Raw genomic sequence first — 13,463 nt, 5'->3', positions numbered from 1 at the left:
TCACTTTGACCAGACAAGTTCAATTGAGGCGCTGTGACGATTGAATGGTTTTAAAATGGAAAACAAAATACCGTGCCACTCCACCCATCCCCAAATTTTCATTTATGCAGCGACTGTGTCGTTTATGAGCTGCTGGGCAACATCATTGCCATTGTGAACAATGTCAAATGGGTTTGGATCATGAAAGCATACTTGAACGCAAGGTCAAGTACGCATGTGTAAAGAGAGGAGCTGTCATGATCGTCATGCGTTGGAGAACTGATGGAAAAATTGCTGCCTGTCCAAATGTGCAGATGTTTCTTTATCACATATGAACATTTGCGATTGGAGGAACAGAAAGAGCAATAAGCAACGGACGAAAAGGGGATATGACGGGCGATATCAAATCTGGTCCGGTGTTTGCAATATTTGCAAAGATGTCACGCTCTGGCAGTAGGAACACAGAAAGCAAAGAAATAAAAAGGGAAGTCGTCAATCTTTCATTTATTCATCACTGCGGTGATGCAGCTCAGAGTGACAAGGGCATTCCTGCACATGCGAGGAAGCGTCTGCAACTAGATACAATGGATTGGATTAGCCTTTACTGGTCTCGTAGTGGAGAAATGTACATTTCACAGCAGCAGAGGAAACGAAAGGAAGAAGTAGAAAAACAAAATACAGGAGCTACAGGAAAGGCAGCCACTCCCGCGGCGCCATCTTGAAGTAAAAAACTAATATGTACATGTAATATGTAAAAAATAATATGTAAAATAACACACAGACACAGTCATTCAATCTTAAACACTTCCTGCACCCTCTTTGTTGTATGAAAGCAGTTCTAGATGAAAGCGGAGCGGATCAAAATGTTCTTTTCACGAGTCCATCCATCCATCCATCTTCTGCCGCTTATCCGGGGTCGGGTCGCGGGGGCAGCAGCTTCAGTCGTGAAGCCCAGACTTCCCTCTCCCCAGCCACTTCTTCTAGCTCGTCCTGGCGGATCCTGAGGCGTTCCCAAGCCATCTGGGAGACATAGTCTCTCCAGCATGTCCTGGGTCGTCCTCAGGGTCTCCTGCCAGTGGGGCACGCTCGGAACACCTGACCAGGGAGGCGTCCAGGGGGCATCCTAATCAGATACCCGAGCCACCTCATCTGGCTCCTCTCTATGTGGAGGAGAAGCGGCTCGACTTTGAGCCCCTCCCGGATGACCGAGCTTCTCACCTTATCTCGAAGGGAGAGCCCGGACACCCTACGGAGAAAGCTCATTTCGGCCGCTTGCATCTGGGATCTCGTTCTTTCGGACACAACCCATAGCTCGTGACCATAGATGAGGGTTGGGATGTAGATCGACCGGTAAATTGAGAGCTTTGCTTTTTGGCTCTCAGCTCCTTCTTCGCCACGACAGATCGGTACAAAGTCCGCATCACAGCAGATGCCGCACCAATCCGCCTGTCGACCTCTCGCTCCCTCACACCCTCATTCGTGAACACGACTCCCAGATACTAAAACTCCTCCACTTGAGGCAAGATCTCCTTCCCGACCCGGAGAGGGCACTCCACCCTTTTCCGACTGAGAACCATTGTCTCAGATTTGGAGGTGCTGATTCTCATCCCAACCGCTTTACATTCGGCTGCGAAACGCTTGAGAGAGATTTGGAGAGCTCCGCTTGAAGGTCCCAACAGTACCACATCATCTGCAAAAAGCAGAGATGCTATACTGAGGCCACCAAAACGGAAACCGTCAACGCTTTGGCTGCGCCTAGAAATTCTGTTCATAAAGGTTATAAACAGAATCGGTGACAAAGGGCAGCCTTGGCGGAGCCCAACACTCACTGGAAACTATTCCGATTTACTGCCGGCAATGCGAACCAGACTCTGACATTGGTCGTACGGCCCGTATCAGGCGCTCCTGTACCCCATACTCCCGAAGCACCCTCCACAGAACTCCACGAGGGACACGGTCAAATGCTTTCTCCAAGTAAACGCAGTGCTAAAAACTTCATTGAACACATCACCCAGGCCGGTAGAAATACAGGAGTAGAAGAAGAAATAGAAGCTCGGCTAACTTTTGGCTGAACTGGTCACGACGTTGGGTTGGAGTAACACTTTTCTTGCAAAGTGCAGTGGATTGGGCCTCCCTTTTTTGTTTAACATGGGTGACCTGAGAACATTTGGCAGAGGCTACAGGCTTTTTGTCCAAGTGCCCGACAAGCTGCCAGTCTGACTATATTGACACGTTTTGCAAACAGTGGAGTTCGGGCCATGTAAATATATGCCTAACTTGACTCCTCGACTCGGTCTGGCGTGGCCGCTAAGACTTGTAAATCAGCACCTTGAGACAATCAGTCACATATTAATAATATTTCAATAAATATTAGCGCGGCACAATATTTCTGGGTTTCAATTTTCATATATCAATAAATACACAATAAATAGGATGGGATGAAGATGCATGTTTGGTATTTATTGAAGCATAAATCGCTACAAATTATGCAAAAAGCACAATTATCCACGTAAGATAAATTACTTTAAAATGGAGTGGTACCTCGATTTAACAGACAAGGGCTCATCTGTCAAAGCCTATTGTCAGTTCGTTTTAAGTTCCTTTTTGTTGGTCTAAGAACACCCTGTACATTACAAAATGATTGTTTTGTACTTTTTTGAAAGATCCTAGTAAGTTGTTCATTAATAATTCTTGAAAGAAAAAAAAGGGTGAAGCTGTTTGAAAACATTTTACATGTTATCCAGACTCGTGTTGTTGCCTGGGGGAGTATAATTTGCTTGCACTATTGAACCGCGATATTAGTATTACCTTTTTTTGCCTCAATTGCGATTAGATGCCACCGATAACAGTTTTGAAAAAACAACAACCATGTTATGTACCAAAGATGTGTACAAGACTAGAGCCTGAGTAAACAGCTCGAGATATGAATAACAGGACCCTGGCAGGGACCTTTGGAGGGGCAGGGGATCAAAGTTGAAGAGGGGTCATTTGGAACTTTTTTGGGCGGGGGTGGGGGGTTAAGGTGGGGACAATATGACATGCACAAAATGGTAATCTGAGCCCATTAAATATATATTTGCAGTCAGAATCAGAATCAGAATACCTTTATTCGTCCCGCAATGGGGAAATTTGCAAGTACACTATTATAAGTGTCCTTGAGAGCTTTGAAAGCTTTGAAATGTAATGTATAATAATAATAATAATATTATTATTATTATTATTATTGACAGTTGGGTTACAAAATGGAGAGCCCCTTTAGTGGAAATGGTGCTGTAGAGATCACTGATTAATTTTTGTTTGCATTTTCGGATATATTCTCAGTCAAACTCAGCTCAATTTGAAATCCACTGAGCGCACCAGCAACATTCAAATTTTATCAGCATGCAAGACCAGGTTGAATAACACTGAACAATTTTCTTGCAAAGGTCTACTGTATTTTTATGCGCGAACAGTGAGCATAAACATAGCAGAACAATAAGGAAATCACTTTTCCCAAATATATATTTTTAATCTGACTTCAGGGGTGTAAAAGTGATTCTTTGGCCCATAATCTGCTAGCAAAGCAATCAACACCGCAGTAGCTACCATCGCAAAATACTGTCGCCATGATCGATACAATGTGAATATCTCATTATATGAACACAAGAGATACAAACACACACGACTGGTTTCATCGATCAGCGTGAGAGAAGAGTGCTTTACGTGACACTTTCAATAATTGCCTGACACTTTCGATACACTATGATAATCTAAAGTCGCGTGTGGGATTAGCGACGCCAAGTGGACAGCAGTGGACTTGCAACTCATTCACACACGTACACGTTCATGTCTGTGTAAACTCTCAGTCGTACAGGAGTGGTCCATCGATGAGAAGGTTTCTTCAGCCGTCATCTGTACAAATTTGAAGGTTTCGGCCTATCCAAGAGCCTTCGTCAGCGAAGCCTCTTGGATAGGAGGCGAAACGTCCGAAACCTTCAAATTTGTACAGATGACGGCTGAAGAAACCTTCTCATCGATGTACACGTTCATGATACCGCCCACCCGTTTGTGATACCATAATTTTGACTCTGTAGACTTCAAATCACTTGTCGATGTAATAAAACGCGGAATTTGTGGCATCTTCCGGTCATTGATATTTGCCGTGAAACTGGAAACGTATTTATTGGCTGCTCCAAACATGACGTAATACGCGTGAATAAGGAAATGAAACAAAACAATTGCATTCCGTCGTAAATCTCATCTACACGTACGTTTTAAGTTTTGTTGGTGTCTTTTTCCAACAAGCCTTTGTTTTTCCATTTTCATGTCATAAACTAACACGGGGTGTGTGGTTTTTTTTACCCGCTGGTGGGTCTTTTAACTGAGTGTGCGTTTTCAAAGTGCACAAATGAGTGACTTTCCAATAAACTCCCTGTTTTTTTGGGGAATTGGATCCAGTTTTGCTTGTTCAGGGCTGTTCTATCACTTATACAAAGAGAAGAAAAGGGAGCTGATCAAACTGAAGGTAAGTGAGCCCCAATCTTGAAACCATCTTTCTTTTTACTCGTTCGTCTATTCAAGATCGTTTTGTTGTAGGAAATCCCAGTATTCCGACCAGATCAGCATTTGGCCACAGTGCTGAAATCATCTCCTCACGGGAGGCTCCAATATGTCGCAGTAGAAGGTGCAAAAGTACATTCCGGATGTGAAATTTAAATAAACCCACTGTGGTTTACTTATTTGATACATTTACAAGAATTGAGACATCACCTCCCCGAGGCCAAAGAAAACACCTGTTTGCTGAATTGTTGATAAAGTGGTTTACATTTTATGGGGCCATCTAAATACAATTTAGTGTGTTTGAGGCCATCTCACTCTTCACTATATTTACGAATAATAATAATAATCCATTTCATTTATAAGCTCTCAACACATGTTTAATATTATTTCATCAAAAACACACTGAAATGGTGGCAAATCATTTATGCCAGAATGTTACAAGTCTGTATATTGTTCCTAATGAGGTGTGGTAACTGACTGTTTTGTGTTTTTAAGGCCTGGTAGAGGCAGATGAGAAGCCTCTTTGCAGCAAATTTGTCCCAAGGTGCTTTGGTGTACTACAGAAGATAAGAGTCGTGGAACATGCAGAATACTGGAATACGCTCTCCAAAACATGGTACATTCCGATTCATTAGGAGTCCTTATTTAGAAATTGACAAAAGCATTGTCCAATGACACCGTGAATACTTCCAGGAGCTCTCGGCCGGCGAACAGAAAAGAAACCAACAACTCCGTGCCCTTCTCTCTCATCTGTCCCACCGCCTACATCTCTGACTTTCACGTGCGTGTGCAAGACCCTTTGGAGGGCTCAGGTTATTTCCTGGAGAGGGTTTACCACCGAGTGAGACGAGCCGAGGAGGGCTTGGTGAACGTGGTCTTGCAGGGGATTAGCGGGGAGCGAGCAGTTGCGATAGAGGAAAGTGAAGAGATGCTGCGCGTGGGGAGCAACCTGACCGTGTTTGGGGAAGTGGTGCTACAGCGGGGGCACGGGAAGCTGCAGGCCCCGAAAGATGGCCGAGAGTATCTCCTAGTTCCAACTGACTATAAGAGCTTCATCGAGCGGCACGAGAGATCAGCCGACATGTGGAAGACGCTGACGGCCCTGACGGGTATAATTGGAGCCGCCGTACTGGCTGGTGTCATTTATGACAATGTGGGAAAAGACAATAGATCCAAATAGACGTGCCACAACAGTGATTGCAATTTTTTTTCTCAGGTTAGTTTCACATTCGGACAGCATTTAAATGTTTTCTTTGCGACATGCTTGGCTCTTTATGTCTACTGAAATTTTCAGCCAATTGATGACAACTACTTAAACGTGGAATGTTTGACCAATTTTATTTCTGCGTGTCTTGTTTTATAGAGGCAAGAATGAAATCCATTTTGACCTCTAAATATGTCTCCACTGTATAATTTTCTGACATGTAGTTGCTTCGAGATGAAAATGGTGTCAAACAACGGCTTGGCGCTTGTAAATCATGATTTATCCACCCACCTTTTGAAACCTGAAATTCTTATTGGAACTAACGGTTGCTTCCACCTTTTGTCAAGCAGTCCGAGAGCCTCCTCCCTTTGGATAATTCCATTCGCAGCCATCGACTCATGATGATGATGGATGTCAGTTGTACAGCGTCAAGCACACCGTCAACGGAAGCGTCAGTGCGAATCAGGTGTCGAGAGTCTGTTTTGACTGTTAAAAAATGGACGATTATTCTCCATCGTCCTCTGACGATTCCTCAGCTTCCCTCAGCCACTGGATGAACTTCTGAAGCTTTAGGGAGAGTAGAGAAAATTAAGTGAGCGTTTTGTAAATGTTAATAATAGTTGCACAGAAAGGTATACTTTTCCCACTTTTTAATCACGTCACCATTATACTGTCAATTTATTTTAACTCATTCACTGCCATTCCCGAATTTATTTGGGAATTGCAAACCATGACGTGGAACGCCATTTCCGAATTAGTTCGAGTTTTGTTTTTTTGTTGTGGGGGTACCAATAAAGCGCCTGTCAGACCACTGGCAATGTTTTTTTCCCTTCCACGAGGGTGCAGGATTTCCCTTTTTTCAATGTTAGTGCTTTGTAACAGCTTCGGCTGTTGTTGAAGCGCTATATAAACCAATATGTATTTATTGCATTGTATTTTAGACAGCCACCCTCATTTCAAGCTCATATAACTCCAGACCCATGTAATTTAGGAATTTCAGTGAAAATGACAAACACCCTGGCACTGGAGCGGACACACTTTTGCACATCGTTTGGCAGTGAATGAGTTAATGGGATGGGCAAGAGTACTGAGTCCCAAATTGGGGGTAAGTCAAATTTAAATAGAAATGTATGTGTTTTTTTATGACTGTTCCAAGCGTTAATTCAAAGTTGGCTTACCCCTTGATTTTTACGGAGCTGCTTGCTCACGTCAGACGTGACATTTTGAGTAAACCAGCGCAGGATCATCTCCTCCTCGAGGATCTCCAGTTGGTACATGGTCATTAGAATCTAGATGGGGTGTTGAAGGGGAAAAAAAGGCAAACTTTCCATCTCAAAGCCCTTGTGAACATGAATGTTGTCATGCAGATGAGCCTTACCTTGCACATGGCAGGCCAGTGACTGACGTGCTCCAGGAAGTGCTCTTCGAAAGCAGCTAGACAGTCTAGTTGGTCCTGTGATCTCTTCACGTAATTCTTAAACACTGGTGCCCACTTCTCCAGTAACTGGCAAACCAACCACACAAAGTGTTAGAATTTTTGTCATCCCGTAGAATCCATGACCCACCAATGCCTGCAGTTTGCCAGGAATTTGATCAAAAATGATTACAAACAATGATTGACAGCATAGTCTTGAGAGCAGATGGTTTTGCACAGACGAAAAAAAAGGAAACAAAACGAGAACCAACAAAGTTGTGAGTTAATTTCAATGACATCAACACATTGCCTGCAATGACTTGAGTTTTGGCCCTACCAAGATGGCTGCCAATTGCAGGCAAGATGGTTAGCTGGTGTCTCACTAATTTAGTCCAGACAAATTGCCCCAAAGAGAAGCAGTATTACCGGCAGAAGTCCGGCAACGTATTGGGATGCCGTGAGCTGCGAGCTGTGATGCTGGAATGGGAGCTCCAACAGTACCGCAGTCAGTATCTGCATCACCTCCTGTAGTGTGATGTTGTAGGCGTACCTGCCAAAAGTCACACGCTTGTCACACTTGACCGCGTTGAGAGTGAGCCTTTCCACTGTATGTGTGCTTCAACTTACTTGAGAGAGTTGATTTCAAGCACGAGGTGGTCGCAGCTGATGTTCTCGTCCAAGCCTCTTTGCAGGGTCCCCAGCACCTCCTTCTGGAACACTGCAGGAGGGTGTGTGAGAAGTGTGTTTGAGTTGTTTCAGCGATTTGAGAACAACCACCATGCGATCATTCATTTTCAGTTTTAATTAAATAGCGATTTTATTTCTGCCATTGGAGGTTATCCTTTGAATGATTCCCCCGCCATGTATCATGAATAGAATCCCAATTAAAACCAGCACATAACTCATTCACTGTCGATGTGCAAAAATGAGTCCCCTCCAGTGCCAGTTTCACTCAAATTGCAGGACCCACAGAATATTGAGTTTTAGGACTACATAAACATTCAATTCAGCGTGAGAAATGTTAGCCTCTCTTCTTTTATCAGAAAAAAAAGTTAATTACTAAGGTATATGGGTCTGGAGTTATCTGAGTTTGAAATGGGGGCAGCTGTACAAAATACAATACAATACAATACATATTTGCCCTTACCAAGATGGCTGCCAAATGCGGGCATGCTGGTTAGCTAATGCCCCATATATAGCGCTTTAACAACAGCAGAAGCTGTAACAAAGCGCTAACATGGACAAAAGGTAAATGCTGCCTCCTCGTGGAAGCGAGAAACATTGCCAGAGGTCTGACCAGCGCTTTATCGCCAAAAAGCCGAACAAATTTGGGAAAGGCGCCTCATGTCACACTTTTCAATTGCCAAATGAATTCGGAAATGGCAGCGAATGAGTTAACATCGTGAATTATGAAATACACTTGTCGTGGCTTCCATTTTAGCAAAAGTAACCGTCATATAGCCAAACATATTTTGACGAACAGTATGCAGATTAGTAATAGACATACATAGTACGAACAATGTAGTGCTCAAGTTGAAAATGAAATCATCTGAACAAAATAAAGACCCTTGGGAAGTTTCATTACATTTGCATAAGTAACATTGACATGGTTCCAAAAATCAAAGAAATACAAAATAAATCACAAATGGCAAAAACACAACAGTAAATTTCCCCCAATGTGTCCTTCACCCTTTGATAAGCTTTGGCAACTGGACACACCTTTTGCATCATCCATCTCTGGCGAAGGAATGACTGGATCATCAGGACCATCAGGCTCACTGTCCTCACTGTCACTCTCCAGTTCAGGTTTCAACGTCAAGCCTTGGACAACAAGAACGTATTGGAGATGGCGGCGGCATTTTACGACGAGACACGTGAGAAAACAATCTGATCTCTGTAGTTTTCTTACCCCAGAGACAATGTGACAGCTCTTCATCTTCCGTGTCATCCAGACCGCCGGCTTTCCACACGTAGCCTTTTCCTTCCGCCCCGACCTCGGCAGTGTTAAAAGCTGCGGAGATGATTGATTCGGGCTCACTGTTACTCCAGCTGGAATCGAGGGATTTTTCAAAGGCGCACCTTTCTGTTTGATTTTGTCCTCGCTCCGCCCCGCCGCGGCGTCATCGCTGAGGAATTCGTCGTCATCTTCCTCTTCTTCTGCTGGGTAGTGCATGGACACTACTGTGCCTTCTGGCACAGAGATGTGTGGTCCAATCACCACCTGGAGCACAAATGAAAGAGTGACGGCGTTTTCTCCTCACGCATCCCCACGAAGAGTTGACATCGCGGGATAGGAATCACAAAAAGCTCAGGTCAAAACGGGCTGCTGCTTACATTGTAGGCCAGGACGCATTGTTTATTCAGCTTGACGCCTTCTTTGACTTCAGCCTTGTCACAGACCACAGAATGATTGATCACCACATTGGCGCCGAGTTGAACATTATTCCAGATGTAAGCATGGTCCAGAATGACATTGTCACCTGAGGCACAAAAACGATCTATAGTTCGACATCGTGCAAACAGTTTTTGGAGCAGTTCAAAATCTTCCCGGTGAACTCACCAATGGTGCAATTGTTACCAATGACACTGTTGGAGATATAACAGTTGGCCCCTATGCTGGTGTCGCAGCCAATCAGAACGTTCTCCTCCATCTGGCTGCCTTGGCCAAGGGTGACCCCTGAACCCCGGTAGACGTTGTGGCGCGAGTAAGTGCAGCTCCATCCTTTCTGGTCGGTAAAATTTGCCTCGGGGGTGAGAGGGTAGACCCACCGTCTCACCAAATCCGACGACACCGAATCGTACATTAGCAAGTTGGACACGCGGGCACCGTAACCGTCTGTGGTGACGTGCATGTGTATCTGATTCCCCAGAATCTGAGGGAAAGTTAAAAAAGTACAATACATGTTAATTTACATTATTATTATTATTATTATTATTATTATTATTATTATTATTATTATTATTATTATTAGTGTCTGAAACACATGACAAAAAGTTAGTGGACACCAGGGCAGACAACTCTGAAAAGTGACCATAAAGTTGCCTGCCGCATTTTTCACAACTTGAAACACAATGAGATGACTAATGGCAAAAAAAAAAAAAAAAAAAAAAAAAACAACAACAAAAAACATTGTTGCGAAGTATGAAGGATTTTATTTCAATTAAGGAAGTACCTACCACAAAGCTTAATTTATGGTAAATATCCCTTGCTGAAGATTTTGCTCCAGTTGTCGTTTGTCGTCATGGTGCACAATGCAATGTTTGCGTTGCGCTATCTGATAAAAGCCAAGTGGACTGCTCTTTCTAAGCGCCTTTCAAAACTTCAAGTACACTTTACAGTCACGGTATAGTACGAAGCATGAAACAGGCTTTTGATTGGCTGCCATGCCGAGTATGCAAATTGCCAAACGAACATTCGTTTGTCAATTTGCTTGTAGCTTTTGCTTTATGGAATAAAACAAACGTTTAATTTGAAAAAAAAATCTATTTTTTTTTCTTGAAGAAGTTGTCGGCCACCCGGGCCGAGACATTTTGAAAGTTGTACGCCCGACGAAAAAGTTGTATGCCCCGGGCCTCCGGGCAGACGTTATTTCAAACACTGTTATTATTATATAATATATTAATTAATAGCGCCTAACACGGACAACTATCATATACAGGTAATAAAGCAGTCACAAAGATAGTAGAAAGCACCAGTAAGGATAAGAGGTCTCGAAATGACAGGACATGTTCTCTTGTAATATTACATACGGAAAAAAATATTATCTTTGATTCATTTTTGATAAATGTTGACACCAACTACGCTTTATATCAAATATCAATTGGTGTTTATTACCTCTTCATTGACTAAAATCCCCCTGACAAAGTCATTCCTTGTTTGGTAGTCAAAATTGTCAGTGAAGAGCTCCGCAACCTAAATTATGAGAAAGAAAATCAAAGAGTACTTTATTTTGATGTTATTATGCTTTTTTAAGGTATACAACAATACTTTCAATTGGGCAGATGTTAGGAAAGGTTCTTACCTGTGGTGAGCAGATACTAATGTGGCAGTCGAGGAGGTCGTGTCTAATTTCAAACTCATCACTTCCACTGTGGAATATATTCTGGAGACGCAGCAATAATTTAGTCACTATATGTACACACAAACATACATATCCACACACATATACATATCCACACACACATTATACATTTAGACATATAAATACACATAGAGACAGACAGATGTATCAAGATGAATAAACATCCCTTACCATAGGGAAATGAAGCTTCTTTAAGCTTTGCGTCTTGTGGTAATGTAAAACCCGCTGACTCTTACTGTCCATGGCAACGATCACATCATCTTCCTCACAGCGAGACTTATGACCCGGCGATGATTCCTTAAAGAGCATTGTCATCACCGAGATGTTTTTGTCAATCTTTCGGCGATGCCTACAGCACATAAAAGTCACTCATTAGGTACAACAACATACTTTTATGACTGTAGAACAGTGTGGCATGCATACCACTACGTGCCCATTTTGTGCATCATGTCTATAATTTGAAACAATTTGCATGTCAGCAACATACTGACCATCTTTTTAGCATTTTTAAGTAGAGCAAAATCTTACCTGTGCTCCAACAGGGCCTGGCTGATGTCAATATTAGATACCACGTCTCCATAGACTAACAAAAATTCTGAGCGTACTAGCGACTTAGCATCAACATCTCGGAGGACATCTCCCAGGGATCTATACAGGTCTGATGTGATGATGTGGACTGTGTTTGGGGAGGTTGATCGACACCACTTAGACTTCCTACCAGATATAAAACAAGATTCAATCAACATAAGAGTCCACCTTTCTCAGATCCAAAGCGGTGCTTCTCATGACACTTACAGCAGATGTTCCTTAATCTTGCTTGCCATCCAACAGCAAAAGACATATGTTTCCTGGACCCCCGTGGAAGTTAGGAATTCCAGAGTGTAGTCGATCATAGCAACATTACCCAGAGGCAACAAAGCCTGTCAACAAACTTTGACGGTTACACCAGTGAGCAGCAACGTGACGAACAATGAAAAATGTTATTAAAATCAACCACCACGTAATTCGATATTCGTTATGAATGACACGAATGTAACCATGAACACAAGTGCGGTAGAAGAGAGCAGCCGTGGAAGTTTGGCAGCATGGTTAGCTGGTGGCAGCAATCATGTTAGCTCCGCAGAGTGCCTTACCCGTGGCTGGTCTTTGGTCACTGGAAAAAACTTTCGGTTAAAACTATCAGCGACCAAAACGGCCTGCAGCTGAGGCTCTTCTTCATCTTGCTCACAACCACCTTTTCTACTCGAAATTTTCTGTTTTCCTCCTTTGACAGCCATGCCTCAATGTTTAACTTCTCACTGACTCAACGATGGAGTCAGATATGGCTACGGTGGCCGAGACAGGAAAAATGTGCAAGACCCTCAGCAATTGACCATCCTACCACGGAGTGAAGTTATTCAAACGCCGCCACTCCTGAATTTTCAGGATTAATCATGTGAAACGACGATATAATATAAAATATTCACCATATGTCTGAGGAAATTAATGTGCAAAATGTGTGAGACAGGGCCAGCGATCGAAACGACGACAGCCATTCTTCCACTGGGCCGCCTTATTTCCTTGGTATATCATGGTGAATGGGGTCTATATTATGATTTTTTTTAATCTTGCCTTGAATGTCTTTATTTATCAGATTAAAGTATTTTATATTAGATTAGATTATTTTAGATTACATTAAATTAGAAAAAAGATTACATTAGATTATTTTAAATTAACTTTTTTATCTTTTTCTCTTTTTTATCTAAATTATGATTTTTCATCCTGCACTTCAATGCCTTTTTTATTAGATTAAATTATTTTAGATTAGATTACATCATATCACATCAGATTAGATTAGATTAGCTGCTTTAAAGGCAACAATTACTGAGGCACCATTTTTTTTAAATAAATGTCCATTTATTTGTAAACTGTCCTTGAGCACTTTGAAAGGCGCTTGTAAATGAAATATATTATTATTATTATTATTATTATTATTATTATTATTATTATTATTATTATTATTATTCCGTCCAGATTTCAGGTGCAATTAAACAAGAGCCATGGAGCGTTAAATGAGACATGAAAGGCAAAACGAAAGAAGTTGTTTTCCAAATGAGTGCTCACCCTTCATCTGGTTAATGAACCCCCGTAAAAAAAAAAAGAAAAAAATAATAATGAGGCATTGACTAGTAGAATAATGTTAATGTCAACCTTATAGGTTTATCCCTTAAACTTACAAATATGTATAGTCATGTCCATGAAACAT

General features: G+C 42.2%; 2 protein-coding genes across 3 annotated transcripts; one reads left to right on the top strand and one right to left on the bottom strand.

The window, feature by feature from the left end:
- The first annotated feature begins 3,921 nt into the window (after positions 1-3,921).
- Positions 3,922-5,702, top strand: mul3 (mitochondrial E3 ubiquitin protein ligase 3). 2 transcript variants are annotated; one of them, XM_089008885.1, is made up of 4 exons: positions 3,925-4,483; positions 4,555-4,642; positions 5,014-5,134; positions 5,212-5,702. In XM_089008885.1, the coding sequence occupies exons 1-4, from the start codon at positions 4,367-4,369 to the stop codon at positions 5,696-5,698; spliced, it is 813 nt and encodes a 270-aa protein (XP_088865011.1). In that variant the 5' UTR covers positions 3,925-4,366; the 3' UTR covers positions 5,699-5,702. The 2 variants fall into 2 exon arrangements, 1 of the variants encoding a protein (XP_088865011.1); XR_016116504.1 differs by lacking the exon at positions 4,555-4,642 and having other exon boundaries at positions 3,922-4,483; positions 5,014-5,354.
- A 447-nt stretch (positions 5,703-6,149) lies between these two features.
- Positions 6,150-12,538, bottom strand: eif2b5 (eukaryotic translation initiation factor 2B subunit epsilon). Its single transcript, XM_089008884.1, has 16 exons — positions 12,352-12,538; positions 12,014-12,138; positions 11,747-11,932; positions 11,390-11,567; positions 11,159-11,239; positions 10,972-11,049; positions 9,697-10,009; positions 9,471-9,616; positions 9,216-9,357; positions 9,046-9,147; positions 8,856-8,957; positions 7,764-7,854; positions 7,563-7,686; positions 7,101-7,226; positions 6,901-7,011; positions 6,150-6,289 (listed from the first exon to the last, which is right to left on the bottom strand). The coding sequence occupies exons 1-16, from the start codon at positions 12,493-12,495 to the stop codon at positions 6,227-6,229; spliced, it is 2,112 nt and encodes a 703-aa protein (XP_088865010.1). The 5' UTR covers positions 12,496-12,538; the 3' UTR covers positions 6,150-6,226.
- Positions 12,539-13,463: the final 925 nt, after the last annotated feature.

This window comes from Hippocampus bargibanti, linkage group LG11, assembly GCF_051943395.1.
Source record: "Hippocampus bargibanti isolate YZ-2025 linkage group LG11, ASM5194339v1, whole genome shotgun sequence".
In the NCBI taxonomy this organism is placed as follows: Eukaryota; Metazoa; Chordata; class Actinopteri; order Syngnathiformes; family Syngnathidae; genus Hippocampus; species Hippocampus bargibanti.
Note: the sequence above shows the minus strand (reverse complement) of the source record. Positions and strands in the feature narration are given on the sequence as shown.

Excerpts from the sequence above, each read along its gene's own strand:
- mul3 (XM_089008885.1), top strand. The coding sequence starts at position 4,367 with ATGAGTGACTTTCCAATAAACTCCCTGTTTTTTTGGGGAATTGGATCC. Across the intron at positions 4,643-5,013 it reads CCAATATGTCGCAGTAGAAG|GCCTGGTAGAGGCAGATGAG; the intron begins GTGCAAAAGTAC and ends TGTGTTTTTAAG. Across the intron at positions 5,135-5,211 it reads AATACGCTCTCCAAAACATG|GAGCTCTCGGCCGGCGAACA; the intron begins GTACATTCCGAT and ends GAATACTTCCAG.
- eif2b5 (XM_089008884.1), bottom strand. The coding sequence starts at position 12,495 with ATGGCTGTCAAAGGAGGAAAACAGAAAATTTCGAGTAGAAAAGGTGGT. Across the intron at positions 8,958-9,045 it reads GCTGTCACATTGTCTCTGGG|GCTTGACGTTGAAACCTGAA; the intron begins GTAAGAAAACTA and ends TTGTTGTCCAAG. Across the intron at positions 6,290-6,900 it reads AGCTCCGTAAAAATCAAGGG|CTTCAGAAGTTCATCCAGTG; the intron begins GTAAGCCAACTT and ends CTCTCCCTAAAG.